The 18,188-nt window shown below is 45.6% G+C and overlaps 1 protein-coding gene across 1 annotated transcript in view; it reads right to left on the reverse strand.

Moving 5' to 3' along the window:
• tgfbr1b (transforming growth factor, beta receptor 1 b) overlaps positions 1-18,188 on the reverse strand; it is a 41,809-nt gene that overhangs the window by 8,236 nt on the left and 15,385 nt on the right. Inside the window, exons 2-9 of the mRNA XM_085417965.1 lie at positions 14,896-15,141; positions 13,417-13,680; positions 5,854-6,084; positions 3,711-3,878; positions 2,462-2,618; positions 2,010-2,134; positions 1,792-1,922; positions 1-128 (exon numbers count right to left, since the gene is read on the reverse strand). The exon at positions 1-128 is cut by the window's left edge and continues 8,236 nt beyond it. Of these exons, the coding sequence (XP_085274091.1) occupies positions 3-128; positions 1,792-1,922; positions 2,010-2,134; positions 2,462-2,618; positions 3,711-3,878; positions 5,854-6,084; positions 13,417-13,680; positions 14,896-15,141 (1,448 nt within the window). The 3' untranslated portion in view covers positions 1-2. The remainder of the gene's footprint in view (positions 129-1,791; positions 1,923-2,009; positions 2,135-2,461; positions 2,619-3,710; positions 3,879-5,853; positions 6,085-13,416; positions 13,681-14,895; positions 15,142-18,188) is intronic.

Consider the following 18,188-nt stretch of genomic DNA (forward strand, 5'->3'; position numbering starts at 1 on the left):
TTCTACATCTTGATCCCCTCCTGTTGGCTGAGCTGAGACAGCGTTTTCTTGATTCGCAGAGCAGTGAGTCGTGCAGCTCCGTTGGCGTACCAGCACTCCCTCATGATCTTTGCCATCACCCGTAAGGCCTGCAGGAGGAAGAGCACACAATCAGCCTCATCAACTCAACGCACACATAAGTGTGCAGTCTGCATACTTGCTGCAGGGCGCCATGTTCAAACCAATGATGCTTTTTGTTCTTCTATAGAGGTTGCACTTCACTGTCACCTTCATGTCCCAAAGGTATTCGTTCAAATCCGGCCTCCAAACACATGGAGCTGGCGGGGTTAGGTTACCCCAGCTTCCCTCTGGGATTAATAAAGTTCCCCTGACTCTGACACTGGTCGCCCACAGGTGTGAATGTAAGTGTGAATAGCTGTGTCAGTGTTAGCCATGGCGACGTGTCGTACACAGCTGAAACTACTCTTCGTTTGCTCAACGCTACAGCTTTCTATGGCTGTCTGAGCCAGTCTCGCTCTGAAATGTCTTTTTCTTCCCTCAGTAAATCAGAAACTTCCCAGCAGACTCTTCTAATCTGTACGGCTTGCCTTTGCATGTACTCTGCTGGAAACACCACCTGATATGTTCACCTCGACACACACAGTCCCTCACCCATCCCACTCATCGGATTCAGCTGTTCCCAAGCTCAGGTACAGGAGAACAGAGCTGATATACAGATCAGTCCAGAACAATAAGAAGGAGAAAACATGGCAGAGCTCTAAGGTCAAAAGCACTGACGACCAAAAAGAACACAAAAGCCTGCGTGAAGGTTGTCAGTCATCCAGCTCGTCGTAGTCGAGCTCGGAAAGAAAAGCATCTGGACTTGTTTCCTCGAAGACGTTTCATCCGAGAAGCTTCTTCAGTTCTAAGAGGAACTGGTTTAAAAGACGAGTGAAAGAAGCACTGTGAGCGACCATCTTTGAACAGAGGCGGGGCTTACCACACCAACTGTCTGCCATCTATAATCCAGTTTTGAGATCCTTAACACCCACTCACATCCTGGGCCATCTGACCTCAGGAAATCACATGATAGGGTGGGGCCAGGTCTCACGGCTGATTGTGACCCACACCTGTTTTCACACCTTGTCTCATGTGATTAGGTAGAGGATCAATAGGGGGCCCACGGACCTCTTGGGGGGACACTCCCACAGGGCTTAAATCTGGGAACTGAAGAAGCTTAAAGAAGTCCAGACGAGCTCCTTAGACAACACCAAGGCTGGTCTCACGTTTGCCAAAAACAACCGGATGATCCCTCAGTATTTGGGAACATATTCTACCAAGATCTGAGAGGAAGTTGAACTCGTTGGAAGCTTTGCACACTATTACATGTTCAAAATAACAGCATTTCATAAAAAGATCATCATAGCAACCGTCAAACATGTGATGGTCAAGGCAGAGTCAATGATTCACAGCCTGGTTTCTGCACCTGACAGAGCCGTGAACCTTCTGTTGCAGGGCCAGGTAGCATAGCTTTGTTCTCTTATCAGTTCAAAACTGCTCTCACGTTACTTTAATTATCTTTGTGTAGCGTTGAAATATTAAACATGTATCTTTGACAAACAAGCGAAACACAAGAACACTTTTTGACAGTACTGTAGTTGCATGAAGGTACTCTTGGTAACGTCATCGTCGTACTGGATGATGACAACATTCGCATCTATGTGGATGGTAACACTGGATGAACTGGGCCCACTGGTCTTGGTGTGGATAAGTGAGTGGGTGATAACTACCAGTGAGTGAGACTCGTCCTACCTCACAGCTCTGCCAGCGGTTGGGGATGTTGGGCCGAAGCTTCTGCTCACAAACCACCCTTCTCATCTCCTCCACTGATGGATCTGACTGGACCAGGTCGTAGTAGGGCAGCTGGTAGTCCTCGTGAATGCCTGACAGAAAAACAGCTTGTAAATACTGCAAAAACTAGCTCTAGTCAGTTCATTGCTGCCACCTAATGAACTTTATTTGACCCTCACCTCCCATGGAGCAGCGACTGGCAATCTCCCAGAAGACGAGGCCCATGGCGTAGATGTCAGCTCGTTTGAAAGACTCAAAATGCTTCATGTTTATGGAGTCGTCCAGAACCTCTGGAGCCATATACCTGAGGACGGATACGACGGGCTGGTGAGCAACGCTTGGTCCAAAAACACAACCAAATACAGTCCCCACTGAGACTGTGCACTGTTACCCACAGTGACTACCCACAGTGTTTACCCACAGTGCTTTGAGTGGCCACAAGATGGCAGTAATGTACTAGAATGACACAAACAGCAGCTTCATGACACCAGTGCTGGAGATCAAGAAGAGATACTGGTTTTATAAAAACACACACGAATAGAAAAACTGAAAGGACTACCACTACTTTGCAACCATCATCTTCTTGCGTTACTAACGTTTTACAGGTGTAGAGTGAAAGGTCAAAGGTTACCTTTTGGTCCCGACTCTGTGGTTCGGAGCGATGTCGATGGTGTCGGTGGCGGAGTCGTGCCGCACAGCCAGACCCAGGTCAGCGATGCAGCATGTCCCGTTTTTCTTCACCAGGATGTTCTTGGACTTCAGGTCTCTGTGGGCAATAGCTGGCTTCCCTGCACACCCAGAGCTACAATCAGCACACGCCCACAGCTAACCAAGACATACACCCACGCTTACATGAACTTACAATAAATACTCGTTCCATCGTTTCCTCCCTAACTTGATAATATTTTAGTGCATGTATTATATTTTGTGAAGCACATGTAACGCAGCTTCTGACAAATGTGAGTACTGGGCCTTTTATGAATATGCTATGAAGTGCTTTCAGTTCAAACCTATTGTTCTGCTGCAGCCAATCACATTTCAGCTTGTCCTCCTCATGTGACTGGTATCAAACGTGGGCTATAATTAAAATCCCTTTAGGCTCCTTACTCAGAGGCCTGCCCACAGTGGGCATCACTGCATATCCGATGCAGAATGCCGTCCTCTCAGTATCGCCCTGTTCCATAATTACAAAAACACAAACAACACTGAGATATGTTTAGTTACCCGGCCTGGGACCTGTAAGGACAGAGCTGCCCCCACTGTGCTCTGCAGAACTGTCTTGATATACTTCAGGGGACATGAGAGGAACAGAAACTTCCAATAGGACAGTGACCCAGTTTTCATTACACACAGCAGTGTACTACAGCAGCGAGCTGCGTCACATACACGTCTGTCGGGACAGTATTGGACAACAAAGGGACAGTGGCGCGGCTGCCCCTCTGTTGGTCTTCCTTGGTCTCTTGTGTTCTGGGGGCCTCTGGATGTCTGGAGTCTTGATCTCCTCCATACCTGCTTCATGCCCTGGAGGACGGGGCTGTGCCTTTAGACAATAATTCTGATGCAAAAGAGCCAAACGGGACAGGCAAAGGACAACAAAGGGTGATTTCTGACCAATAAGCACTGGCTTTGTGTGCGACGGCTCAGACTGATGTCTATACTCCAGCATGCCTGCCTCTGACAGACTCCATGTTTCCTCAGGCTGATTTAAACATGCCTCAGTCGCCTCATGTGAGCTACTGAACGAGGTTTTTGTCACGCCTCCTCTGAGCATGTCTCCAGGCTGCTGAGCAGCACAGCTGGCACACTCGCTCGTTTGTGTTTACTATTCAAACATTTAGACGCCGGTTCACCTTGGATACATACAGGCGTGAGGTTCTCACCTTGCGTGCCAACGATCTCCATGTGAAGGTGGGCGAGGCCGCTGGCTGTTGACAGAGACAGTTTGATCATGCCCTCCACTGTGACCGTGTAGCGGTTCAGGTAGTCGAACAGCGATCCGTGCTCATGGTAGTCCGACACCAGCCACAGCTGAGTCCACGTTCCATTATCTACACGCCGGGCACAGAAACATGGATCGTTATCACACTCCTCTCAGTACTGACACAGTGGCTGAAGTTTCAGCCAGCAGCTGATTGAAGTGTGTGATACGCACCACACCCTAACCTTTGTGTCTCCGACTCAGGGATGAGGTGCAGGGTGGAAAGAAAATGATTCAAATCTGGGTTTACATCCATCAGACCTTCAGCTTTCTACATGCCAACATCTGCGTTCACTCTCAAGTTAGAGCTCACTGTAGAGTGGGCAGCTGTGGGCTGCACCGGCTGATGAGTGATAACGCTGGGGATCAGCATTGCTGACAACTAAAGACCAGTGCTACCTTTCCCCACTGATGGGGAACCAGTGTTACCATTATTATGAAATTCATAATCAATATTAAAGGTTCTTGCACACCAGTGAAAGCTGCCCGTCTGCATTCACTGGAATGAACGTGTGCAGAGAACGTTACACTAACTTCATCAAACCTGAAGACGTGCTCGTTAACGTCCTTAACTTCCACGACAGAGACGTGCAGGCACGTAGCAAGTTACTGAAACTGTGGGTCTGAGGGACAAATGAATAAACAATGAAAACAACGATGATAAAGGAAAGAAATCAACAGCAAGAAGATTCTAATTCAGCTGAATTATTTCAATTACAGTGTAAAATTAATTCACCAAGAAAAAGAACATCAGTGATTATTAACGTCTGGCTCAGCGTGTCCTTCCTGTAACCGCTCACCCCAGATGGCCCCGCCCCTCCCTGAGCCTGGAGGTTTCTTCCTGTTAAAGGCGAGTTTTTCCTCCCCACTGTCACCAAAGTGCTGCTCATAGCTGTGCTGTTTTCTTTGTATAGTTGTCGGGTCTTTACCTTACAATATAAAGACGTGACCAATTCAAACTAGCCTGACATTTAAGCTACGTTCACTCTGCAGGTCTTAATGCTCAAATGCGATTTTTTTGTCTGCTTGTTCACACTACAAATAAAATGTGACAGCAAACGCCAGACCAACAGTATGTTTGACTGATGGCCTTAATGTAAAGACTTCGGACTTTACGTTTCCCAATTTTGCTTATGGCCTAATAATGATCCTTATTGCTGTTTCAGAGGAGCGCTGCTTCAAAGCATAGCTGCAGATTTGTTCATAATGTCTTCCCAACAGTTTCACTGACATCTACACCGGATGTCCAGGAAGCGTTCACCATGTCTTCTCCGGCGCTGATAATTGGCGTCCGTCTTGTGTCAGTGACGTAAAAGACGGATTTAATGCGACATCATCAAACAGCAGTCGCTTTCTGAAACATCGGATATGTATCGGATTCAGGACCACATACGACAGTGACCCAGGTCAGATTTGTGCCGTTCACACTGTCATAGCATGATGGGATATGGGTCGCACAGGGTCAAAACAGTCGGATTGGATGTGCTTTCGCCTGCAGTGTGAACGTAGCCTTAAACTCTGTTATTGCACTGCCTGCCCGCTCAGCAGGGTGACGACCATAAGCCTTCCACAGCTGAGGGGTAACGGGTGCACTTCCTGACAAATGCCTCTTGCTCTGATATTCAATAATAATAACAATGTAGACTTTATTAGACTTGTAGGAAATGAATCTTCTGCATTTAAGCCACTCAGGGAGGCAGTGGGCAGCCACCAATCCAGCACCCGGGAGCAGCGTGCAGGCACGGTGCCTTGCTCAGGGGCACCAAAAGTACAAACACCAATTTTGGACCTGATTGTACTGTATATGCATACCACCTGCTTAAGGGATCACTTTGGTGTGTTTGATGTGGGATTTTATACACTTTCTAATATGTTTGTCTGGCTGTTACCTGGGCCAGGTCGAGCTGCTTAACTAAAGGTAAATGGACACATGAATGAATACATTTATGTGTGTGACAGACAGTGTGGTAAACTCTGCGTCCTCCTGACTGTGAACTATGACCCCGTGCTGTGTACCATTCACTCGCTGCCTGCTGGTTTCTCACCTTTGTTGTCAGCAGCAATGAAGCCCAGGATATTCTCATGTCTCAGCATCACAGTCTGGTAGATCTCAGCCTCACGGAACCAGGAGCGCTCCTCTCGGGAAGAGAAAATCTTGACAGCCACCTCCTCGCCGCGCCATTTGCCGCGCCACACCTCACCAAAACGCCCCTTCCCAATGCTTTCCTGGAGGATGATAGTTCTGGCAATTGTTCTTTGGACCAGCAGTGGGAGACCTGAAAGGAAGTGGACGGATATATGAGTGATGGTCCTGCCACGCACATCCAGAACTGAAGTCTGCGTCCCCATCTGGACATCCACCTCATGACTGTTGTCAGTAATCAGTGTTAGCATAGAGTTTGATCTGGTCAAATCCAGGTGACTTGATTAGGTGATTATGTTTTTGCTTTGCCCCTGATGACTCATAAACTTAAGAGCCTTAAATGAAGAGAGACTTCCTGATCCACAAATCCTCCTGCCGTGCTGGGACCACACCCACCTCAACACCCCTGAGAACTTTAACGTTCCACTTGTTTTTCCTTTAATTTAACTTTATTCATTCATTTATCGTGGCTCAAGAGTTGGGAGTTTGTCTTGTAATTGGAAGGTTGCCGGTTCGAGCCCCAGCTCCGACAGTCTCGGTCGTTGTGTCCTTGGGCAAGACACTTCACCTACTGCCTACTGGTGGTGGTCAGAGGGCCCGGTGGCGCCAGTGTCCGGCAGCCTCGCCTCTGTCAGCTGTGGCTACAATGTAGCTTCATCACCAGTGTGTGAATGTGTGGATGACTGCATGTGTAAGGCGCTTTGGGGTCCTTAGGGACGAGTGAAGCGCTATACAAATACAGGCCATTTACCATTTATCGACTTGACTTCCAGCGCTGTCGGCTGCCCTTATAATAATACATTATATACACACACACACACTTCATTGTGTCGTATATGAATAAATAAAAACAACTGAAACAGGATTTTTGATCCTTCCTCAGCCGCTTTTATAATAATAATAATAATAATAATAAATTTTATTTATGAGCGCCTTTCAAGTCACCCAAGGACACTTTACAATAGGATAAAACACTTAGTAAAACAATGGCAGAATAAGAACAATAAAATAAAAGCACAAGATAAAATGAACAAACAGTGGATTCACAGTGAATATGCAGATTGAACAGATGAGTTTTGAGTTGGGATTTAAACTGGGGGAGAGAACCAATATTTCTTATTTCACAGACTTTCTCAAAACCATCAACTAAACAAACAGCCTGCTGTAGTTGATGGTTTCATCTGAATCAGCCGTCTAACTCCTGTGAATCACAACAGATGGAGGGTCCAGTGCACCCCGTCTGGGACCTACCCTGGACCCAGGCTCCACGGCAAGTCTTTACCCGTGCAAACCGATGTTGGACCACAGAGGTGCTCATAGGGGCACATGGCACCAGGACGCACTAGGTCACAGGTCAATAACAGATTTAGAAATTGTGTCATCAGATCTGTGGTTGGACACGTGTACCCAAACGTGCAGCGGGAGAGCCAACATCTCAGTCCATGATATCTTTATCTGCTTTAATCGCATTCTGAGGGAGGCTGAGGACGTTGAGTGGACCATGCTCCTCACCTCTGAGGCTGCTGCAAGGAGTTGCAGCTGCAACAAGGTGCAAGGTGAAGGGAGCCGTCTTACTGGGCTTGGTTAGCCTGTTGGGCCAGCCTTGGAGTGGTTTAGGTGGTATTCTGCACACACCATTTACAGTGGTGGTGGGATGCTGCTGACCTTAACACAATGAAAGAAACACTGAGGATCTGCCTTCTGTAATGGAAGCAGAGGCTGGGGAGCAGGGGAAGAGTTGGCAGGGCCCCTGGGGTGGATGAGATTGGCCCTGGAGGTTAGGGATGTCCTGGCTGACACAGCTCTGCAATGCTGCGTGGCGATCTGGAGCAGAGCCCCCCAGGATGGGTTTGTGATCGCAGTCCTCAGTAGGGATGGGTATTGATAAGATTTTAACGATTCCGATTCCATTTTCGATTCTGTTTAACGATTCGATTCTTTATCGATTCTCTTATCGATTCTTTTTTTTTTAAAAAGGAGAACACTAAAGTCGATTAGCTTAGAACTGTGTTTTATATCTTCTCTTTGAACAAGATAGAAATTTAGGAGTAACATGGCCTTACAAACCCAACAGTGAGATCTTAAGAGATCCAGCCTACGGCTCTTCAATGGGGTGTCACAGGGTCCCCAGGAAAAAAAATTGTAAATGTAAAATAATAAAATAAATATTCTTCTGTAGCAATAACAAAGTTTAACATAAATTATTCTGTAGCAATTACACAAGAATATCCAGAAATGTCCCTGCCTACAATTAAACATATTCACTTACCAAAGTGAAATCGGGGCATCTGCTGTGGCAAATGGGTGCAAGCCTTTGACCACAAACTGAGTCACTGCTCGGTGACATTCGTCTATCCTGGCCTGAAAGGAGACGCTACCGGTAGACTGCAGCGAGAACTGCCAGCATCTGAGCCAGACTCTGTCTCTCTCATCATGGTTATCTAAATGCAACGCACAGTAATAGCAGGTTTTGTAATAAGGTAAATCGCGCTAACATAATATGCAATGCTAATTGATTAGTTACCTGCAGTATTAACGGGAGAGGACGTGGAAATGCTACCGCTGCTGCTGGGTTGAGCTTTGCTAGTCCGGAGCGGATCAAAAACACGACATTCGTTGAACGCAATCGCGTGTTTTTTGAGCAAATGCTTTTGCATGTTCGTAGTGTTTCCTCCCTTTGATGAAATCTCTACTTTGCAAGTATTGCACGTTGCCCTGTTGTCATCCTTTCTCATAAGTTGTAACCAAACTTTTGAGCGTTTGCGCCGCTCAGGCGCCGTGTTTCCTACTGGGTAAAAGACGCTACTCAACGTGATGACGTCATTCGGGGCGACTGGAATCGATAAGGGAATCGTTTATAAAAGTGGCAAACGATTCCAAGGAATTGAAACAGTGGGAACCGGTTCTCAACAAGAACCGGTTTTCGATACCCATCCCTAGTCCTCAGCCTGCCTGGGAAAGTCTGTGGCACTCGAGGGTTCTAGGGTTCTGTTGGTAGAACACTGGACCAGCTCGTCATCCTCTCAGTGACATCAGAGGGTGAGTTTGCCGACCAGTCTGTGGGTGTTTTGTGGATGGATGGGTGGGATGTACTAGCTGTGCATGCTCTCTGATCACAGACAGGAAGCAGTGAAGAAGAGGTATGCACAAACAGTCCTGTGACAGAATGCTGCTCTAATCCAACTGTATGGACTTTTAATGGCAGCAGAGTTAAAGACTGAAAGTCATCAAACTACGATCCAAGAACAACTCTAAAAGTGTGAAAATCGTCTCACTGCTTTGGGAAACTGCTCACGAGACACAGGAAAAAAGTGCAGACTCACACAGAACATGCTCGGCAGCATGTTGGAGGTGCCGTCATCACTCATGGCTACCATGCAGGACAGCGTTGAACACACATTTTATAGGACAGGATCAGTGCATACAAAAACGTATCCAGTCGACCAGATCTCGTATCATTTAAAGCTGTTTTCTTCCTGTTTGAAACAGCGCGATGGCGCCGTGGTCACGGCCGTCACCTAACAGCTGTCTGGAGCCAGTCTGTGGGCGTGCACACCCACTGTGACACACTGCCTACCTGTAAGTCATCATTCTGGCCCTACGACAGCTGGACGAAGCGGGATTCATGCGTGCGTTTGCACGGGAATTTAGTTTTGGTGATTCCACCTATTACACCTTTATTGTGTGCATGAATGCAAAGCCTGTCAGGAATGATGCAGCGTGTGGATGTGTTGAAGCCAGAACAGGAACTTTCCCAGGGGACACATAAGGAACTGGGACTGCTGTGAAGGTTCCAGCATCGAGCTCCAGTCTGATAGTTTGAGGTTATGAATAAATAAGGAACATTTGAAACATTTTCGGACTAATCAACATTTCCCAAAGCAGTTGTGAACGAAGTGTGATGTTTTTCACCTCCTGATGCACAATGAAATAATTACAGTCACCTTTTGCATTCACTTCAAATGTCTGACATGCTTCCCTTTCCTGCAGCTGATCCGAGCATGCACGCACTTCCAACCTCCAACTCTTTCACTGCACCACGTGCAAAGACGAGTAACCGGGTCGTGCTGCACACATCACCAGCACCCTGACCGTGGTAAAAGCTTTAAAGGAAAGAAACCATGTCCACTTTGGCCCGACGGCCCTCATTTACTAACATCACTTCTTTCCTGTGCAAAAAACAAACACTTGCTGTCAGATTTATGAAACATGCTCATCAACCTATTTTGGTCAAAAACTGTGCATATGTTAGCAAGTAGAGCAGGGCGATATGGCCAAAAATATTTATCACGATATATATTTGAAAATTTGCGATAACGATATAACTGACGATATAATTGATGCGAGACAAAATACAACTCCACAACATTACTAGCGCAAAAAAACAACCTTCCATTTATTTTCACTTAAACAAGAAGCTGGTTTTTATGTACATTAAAGCTTTATAAAAATGTAACAGTGCAAATGCAAATTCCTTGCTGAAAGTTTAACCAAAAGGCATTTCCAGTAGAAATGGGCTGACATATCCTGAGCATAACCATGTATAATATCCACTGAAGTTAAAAAGAGCTGCTTTGCAACATTAAACTGCAGTGTGCAGTACGCATTTTTTGGACCATAAGGTGCACGGGATTATAAGGCACATTAAGCGAAACAAAGCAGTCAGATAAATCAAACTTTATTAAACTCATTCTTCTTGCTTCCTCCACTTCTGTACCATTGATTCATTAATGTTGAATTCTCTGGCAGCTGATCTATTCCCATGTTGCTGCAGTATAGTAATGACTAACCTCGTATTGTGGATGGATTATCTCAGTTGTTCTGACTGAAGTTTGGTCCGTTTACAGCATCCTGCCATGCGATTGCATTTGTCTCTAACCATGAGGAACCTTCACGTAGGGCTGGGCCATATTATACCGTTCACGGTAATACCGGTATAATGTTAGGCAACGATAGGAAAATGAAATATCGCGATAGAATGGGAGTAAAACGCGCATGTGCAGTGCCTTTGTTTTCATACGCACATGGCCGATTGTTGAGTGAAACAGATGAACCAGAATTGGTTTGTAAAAATGGTGCAACTTCAGTGATGTGGAACTGGTTTGGTGTTTGTCCGTCAGATACACGACAAAGCACATTTTTTTGCAGAACATGCAAGCGGCCGTTGTTATTGTCGTATTTGTCGGACTAAGATGCTCTTAAATCTGGGAGTAATCTGGGTCCTAAACTCCGTATGCTTCAGGTCAAACAAACACTGCAGCATCACTGAGAGTTAAAAACTGTCTAAATTCATCTTTAATAAAACGATCAGCATTGCTGCTTTACCAGGTGTAACTATGAAGTTTAACTTCCAGGCATCCATGAAAACAAAAGTTATTACATTTAACGGAGTTAGAAGTTAGCAGGAAGCTAGCGGAAGTTAGCTCGCTAGTTTCGCTAGTTACCTAAACATGATATAGCATGTTCTGACTGAGAGATTTCTGAAAAAAATCAAACGTACAGCTCTGCTATCACTTCCAACATAAATGAAGACAGGAAACTAAACAGCAGTGACGTTTGTAGGGTTACTGAAGTTGGGCTAGCTGGTATATAATGATGTGCTACGTGATCGCTAGCGACACAGCTATGTTAGCATAACATAAAGAGTGAAGCTGGAGGACGAACACTAACACTTTTCCACTTATAAAAGTTAACGTTAAAGTTCCTAATAGTTAGAGACAAATACAATCGCATGGCAGGATGCTGTAAACCGACCAAACTTCAGTCAGGAGAACAACTGAGATAATCCATCCACAATACGAGGTTAGTCATTAATATACTGCAACAACATGGGAATAGATCAGCTGCCAGAGAATTCAACATTAATGAATCAATGGTACAGAAGTGGAGGAAGCAAGAAGAATGAGTTTAATAAAGTTTGATTTATCTGACTGCTTTGTTTCGCTTAATGTGCCTTATAATCCCGTGCACCTTATGGTCCGAAAAATGCGTACTGCACACTGCAGTTTAATGTTGCAAAGCACCTCTTTTTAACTTCAGTGGATATTATACATGGTTATGCTCAGGATATGTCAGCCCATTTCTACTGGAAATGCCTTTTGGTTAAACTTTCAGCAAGGAATTTGCATTTGCACTGTTACATTTTTATAAAGCTTTAATGTACATAAAAACCAGCTTCTTGTTTATGTGAAAATAAATGGAAGGTTGTCTTTTTGCGCTAGTAATGTTGTGGAGTTGTATTTTGTCTCGCATCAATTATATCGTCGGTTATATCGTTATCGCAAATTTTCAAATATATATCGTGATAAATATTTTTGGCCATATCGCCCTGCTCTACCTTCACGTTAACTTTTATAAGTGGAAAAGTGTTAGTGTTCGTCCTCCAGCTTCACTGTGCTAATGTTATGCTAACATAGCTGTGTTGCTAGCGATCACGTAGCACATCATTATATACCAGCTAGCCCAACTTCAGTAACCCTACAAACGTCACTGCTGTTTAGTTTCCTGTCTTCATTTATGTTGGAAGTGATAGCAGAGCTGTACGTTTGATTTTTTTCAGAAATCTCTCAGTCAGAACATGCTATATCATGCTTAGGTAACTAGCGAAACTAGCGAGCTAACTTCCGCTAGCTTCCTGCTAGCTTCTAACTCCGTTAAATGTAATAACTTTTGTTTTCATGGATGCCTGGAAGTTAAACTTTATAGTTACACCTGGTAAAGCAGCAATGCTGATCGTTTTATTAAAGATGAAAGAATTTAGACAGTTTTTAACTCTAAGTGATGCTGCAGTGTTGTTTGACCTGAAGCATATGGAGTTTAGGACCCAGATTACTCCCAGATTTAAGAGCATCTTAGTCCGACAAATACGACAATAACGACGGCCGCTTGCATGTTCTGCAAAAAAATGTGCTTTGTCGTGTATCTGACGGACAAACACCAAACCAGTTCCACATCACTGAAGTTGCACCATTTTTACAAACCAATTCTGGTTCATCTGTTTCACTCAACAATCGGCCATGTGCGTATGAAAACAAAGGCACTGCACATGCGCGTTTTACTCCCATTCTATCGCGATATTTCATTTTCCTATCGTTGCCTAACATTATACCGGTATTACCGTGAACAGTATAATATGGCCCAGCCCTATTAGCAAGTCTGACTTTTTGAATTGGAGCAGGTAAACAAAGACAGGGCCACGTTCAGCACTGTGAAGCATCTTCTCTGCTGTCATCAAAAAGCCTGGAAGCATCTCTGAGCAGATGTTGTCCTGCCCCTGTTACATGTACGCTTCTAGCTGCTCAGTCCGAGACCTCTGTCACAGTTCTGTTTCAGTCAAGTGTCTGTTTGGCCCCTGGACTCTTCTATGAATCCATGCTGCTGTTTTACCTTTATATACCTTTGAAATGTCTAAATCCTCCTTCAGCTGATCACTGCACAAATCAGACCCTGAGATGTAACGTTTTACCTGATCCAGAGCCTGAAGTGGTCATGTCATAGATTAGGTCCTTCAGTGTTGTTCCCACAGTGATGAAAGGGTGGTCCATGGAGGGGTCTTCCTCATTAGGCACCCGATGGTGGTGGTGGGCCCCGGCTCCCCCGGCGCCCAGGCCTCTGTGGCTGTGGCAAACGTAGAACGCCAAAACCAGCAGCAAGCAGAGCACACATACAGGGCCAGCAATGACAGCAGCGAGGGCCACCGGCCCCAGAGGAGAAGGGGTCGCTGTGGGGCCTGCAAGACACAAAGAGTGTTGGTCAGAATACCTGCTGACCCAAAGCCTGGACCTGCGCTGGCCTGACTGCAGCCTGGAAGCATAAAGGTTAATGTGACGACGAGCCTCAAGTCCTCGTTCTGTGGATCTCAGAGTGCACGACACAGGTTTACGTGGATTCAGGACCTCAGTCATGCAGTGCGGTAGAAACACATCCCCACTGGATCGGGCTTTTTGAACCTGGTGTGCAGCTACGTGTAGCTTAGGTTTGTGTACTCAATCAGCTGGTTACACCTTCTCTTCACCAGCAGCGCCCATACTGACGTCATCATGATGGTAAAAACCATCACAACCGTGCACTTCACAGCAGCTTCACCAGCAGATGTGACCCCGCGAACGCATCATTAATCCCCCCCATCTATCTAACGATCTACCTGGTGCACTGCGCCGAGCGTGTTCGTCTGCTACCAGACAACAGCGGCGTTTTAGACCAGCGAGGGAATGAGAGTCGCTGCTGTTTGGATTTAGCGAGGAGGACGAACGAAATGTCATCATTAGAAAAACAGGAATTCTCACCTCTAACACAAAAGTACAAAAGTAGAAGTACTATGAAATACTATGTTCAGCCTCAGTTTGTTCAAGCTTAGCTGGGTAATGCACCTGAAACCCATCCGAGTCCACCTCGCACTACATCACTACAACACTTATTTTTGGGAAAGTCCAGACTTGAGCCAATGAAAGGCCGGTCGTGCTCTAAAGTCCTCCAATGAGGCTGATGTAAAACGATTCTGAAAAGACGAGTGGGCCTCACTCCCAGTTATCACAAACACACGAGTGCAGTTCTTGAAGCAGTTCTTTGGTTTAGGGCATAATTACTTTTTCACGTGATAGTTTTGCGTAGCTCGTTTCCACCTTAATAAATCATCGTTTAATGAAAACTGCATTTTATATTTACTTGGGTTGTGTTTTTTTATTTATTTAAAAAAACATGCAAACAGTTTTTCTAAACTGCATGTCAGTGCAGTCACCCTCAGCTCCCTCTGCACCACAGCAGACCAGTACAGCACCAGTCCACTAAGTGCCCACTGCACTCATGAAAAAGACCCTCCTACTCTAACGCTCTCGCTCCACTTTGTTTTAACGACTGAGAAGCTTTTCCACCTGCAGTAGCGTAGTAGCTGTACTTTATAATTAAAGGAAGGCATGAAGAGGCAATATGGCTGGTGTCCTCTTACCAGTGGGGGTCACTGGCTCTTTGTTGCAGTAGTCTGTGGTACAGCACAGTGGGTAAATGCCACTGTCATCTTTGGTAGATGGGGCACAGATGAAGGGTCGGTCTCGTGGGATCAAGTCACGATTGTGCACACACTGGCGCTGCTCAATGGTCATCCGGCTGCCTGACTTTTGGATGGCTACAAAGCAGATACCGTCTGTCGTGCAGCTGGAGTTGGTGCTGCAGCGGTCACAGTAACACTGAAGGCCTGGAAGAGGAAAAAGGGGGGAGGATTAATTCACTTCAACTTTATTTATACAGCACAAAATCACAACAGCAGTCGCCTCAAGCTGCTTTATATTGTACAGTAGAGCCTACAATAAACCATACAGAGAACAATCATATGACCCCCTATGAGCACTTTGGCGACAGTGGGAAGGAAAAACTCCCTTTAAACAGGAAGAAACGTGCGGCAGAACCAGGCTCACATCTATGGGCAGTTAACCTAAGCCCCCTATCTGCATGTGTTTGGACCACGAGACCAGAGAACGCACGCAGACGGAGAGAGAACACGCCACATATTCACATATTCATCAAAGACACAAACGCACCACAATAGCCCGATAGTGTCATCACATGATATTATACAGGAGCTGCCAACTCAGCTCTCGAGTGGGCAGTCACAATGAAGCAGTTCATTTCCATCTGTAGCTTCAGGCTGCGCTTCATCGTTTGGCCACCAGATGTCACCAAAGACAACTGTGTCGATAAGCTGTGAGTAATGAAGCTTTTTGAGCTTCAGAAAGCTTCACTGGGCCGTGACTAAGAAGCAGTCATTAAATGAGTATCTCATTCAGGTCTTTTACACTCAGCTTTATGTTGCACTACTCATCAGAGCTAACCAATATTAATATCAGTGCTGGAACATATGCACGGCTGAGGATGGTCATTTGCTGGTATTATGGCCCAAGTGGGTCTCAGTAGGCTGACAAATGCTGATAGCACAACACCTGCAACGAGTAACTCGTGATACATGATCAGGAAAACCTGAAGCAGCAATGCCATCAATGGTGACGAATGCTGACACTGCATAATTCACTCTGAAACTCCCATATTGGCCAATTTGTGATGGAGAACTTCCTCCACGTCTACAGAAGTGACGATATGTCAGTGTGGGCACTTCTACAGAAACCAACATTTCTAAGGAATGGGAGTTATGGGAACCAGCAGTGATCTGACGCAGAGACCTAAACTCTTCTGGGATGTGACGCGCGCGCGTGTGCGCGCGCACACACACACACACACTGTGAGCTGGTGTTTAAAACCAAAACAACAACAAAACAAATGTTTCGGTGCATCTGGGACTGTTGTCCTAGTGGGAAGAATCAGGAAGGAAGGAGGGAATATTTGGAAAGAAAACACCAAGCAGAGCTGTGTGAGACGCACTGATCGCTCCTGGTGAAGAAGGCAGCTGTCACTGACTGTACAATAATCATTTGTAGTTTCTGTGAAGTCGTTTGTGTCTGTGTGCGACGTACCACACTACGTAAGCATGTAAAATGAAACCAGCATTCCTGTCTGCGGCTCAGGAGCCAGGTGAAGGTGAAGCCTGAGTTGGTCCTGATGTGTTTAGTGTGGAAATGTTTGATGGACAGCGCTTCATTCTAGGAGCAGGTGCTTAACTGAGCGAGGCGTGCTGTGTAAGATCGTGTAGAAAAACCTGTTCATGAGTGGCTGTCAGTGTTATGGCACGTGTCTGTGGTGTGTGTGTGGAAAAGACTTCTGTCTGTGGGAGCTGCTGGTGAAGATGCTGCTCGACTCCTCTGATCAGCTTAAATGACCTGCCTCAGTGGGTCCACAGGGAACTACAATGGACCAAGGAATCCACACCTTGCTTGCCATGATAATCTCCCACACTCGTTTCCCCCTGAAAGCAGCCACTGATTAAAACCTGCTGTTTGGACCGTACAGATTTGTTATTCTGCCATGTTGCTAGGCTACGGAGTGCTCTGTGAGTGTGTCGACAAGGAAAGTTCGAACGTTTATGTCGTCCTCAGTCTTGCACTTAATTAACCCTTCATTCAGTGAGCTGTCAGTTACAGTAAACCAACAGCAGAGATCATTAAAACTGGAGGTGGGTGTGTGTGTGTGTGTGTGTGTGTGTGTGTGTGTGTGTGTGTGTGTGTGTGTGTGTACATGAACATTTACTGAAGTGGTTGTTATAAATGTTCCAACGGTGTGCATCATTCATACTGTAACACACCACGATACGGAAAACGAATAAAGTCATACAAGAAGTGATTACTGAGGTATTTTTAGTCACTGGTCTCATTCATTCATTGATGGTGTAGTTGTTCCACACACCACTGCTTTTGTTTTATTTGTGGTGAAAACAAACTTTAAACCTGCTACAGAGATTTCTTTATGTCCTTCATGTAAATCCTCACAATTCCAGACTATGACTGTTTCTTTTATTGCCTCACTGCATCTCAAACAAAGCTGTGATTTTTGACCTGATATGAACCCGCTCATACAAACAGACCAATAGGAATGTGGCCTCCCAACAACACAAACAACACAAAGCACAGAGGTTCACTTTAATCTGCGTCTGCGTCAGCAAGCCACGCTTTCTGTTTCCACTCTGGTTTTTAAGCAGAAGTCTCCGAGTATGTGGCGCAGCAACATTTCCGTTGTTTTGTCTAGACGTGTGAGACACACCTGAGTAACAGAGTGTGTGTCTGCAGGGACAGACGAGCTGTGTGAGTCACTCTGCTGTCAGCTGGCTTTTATTTACAGCCACATCTCTGCTCTCGTCTGTGTGTGTGTGTGTGTGTGTGTGTGTGTGTGTGTGTGTGTGTGTGTGTGTGTGTGTGTGTGTGGTAAATCCAACTACACTGAAGTTAAAGTGTTTAAAAACAGCAGTAATAAGCACAAAGTATCAGCGCCAGCACCTCCATGAAAATAATAAGTGTGTGCATGTCCAGCTGTTTGCGTTTTCCACAGAAACCATCTCACTTTGGATTCTTGGGAACATTTGTCACCAAAGCCCGTTTACAGTTTTCCATGTTCTCCTTCTTTCCCAAACCCCACTGGGAGGTCCTTTCAGCAGGGACATTACCATCCATCTGATTTCTTCAGCTAATAGCTGTGCACAGCTGCACCAAATATTAAAGTGAATACATTAATATAGCATAACAGACGGTTCAAGTGGTAACCTGAGGAAAACCTGAAACAACCTGCAGTAGGGCTGTTCGATATAACCATATATATCGGATGACGATGTAAAAACATCTACCGTTTCATTTTACACTGTCG

This window comes from Rhamphochromis longiceps, linkage group LG9 (genome assembly GCF_057381845.1).
Source record: "Rhamphochromis longiceps isolate RC_006_pf linkage group LG9, R_longiceps_female_GT1.1, whole genome shotgun sequence".
In the NCBI taxonomy this organism is placed as follows: domain Eukaryota; kingdom Metazoa; phylum Chordata; class Actinopteri; order Cichliformes; family Cichlidae; genus Rhamphochromis; species Rhamphochromis longiceps.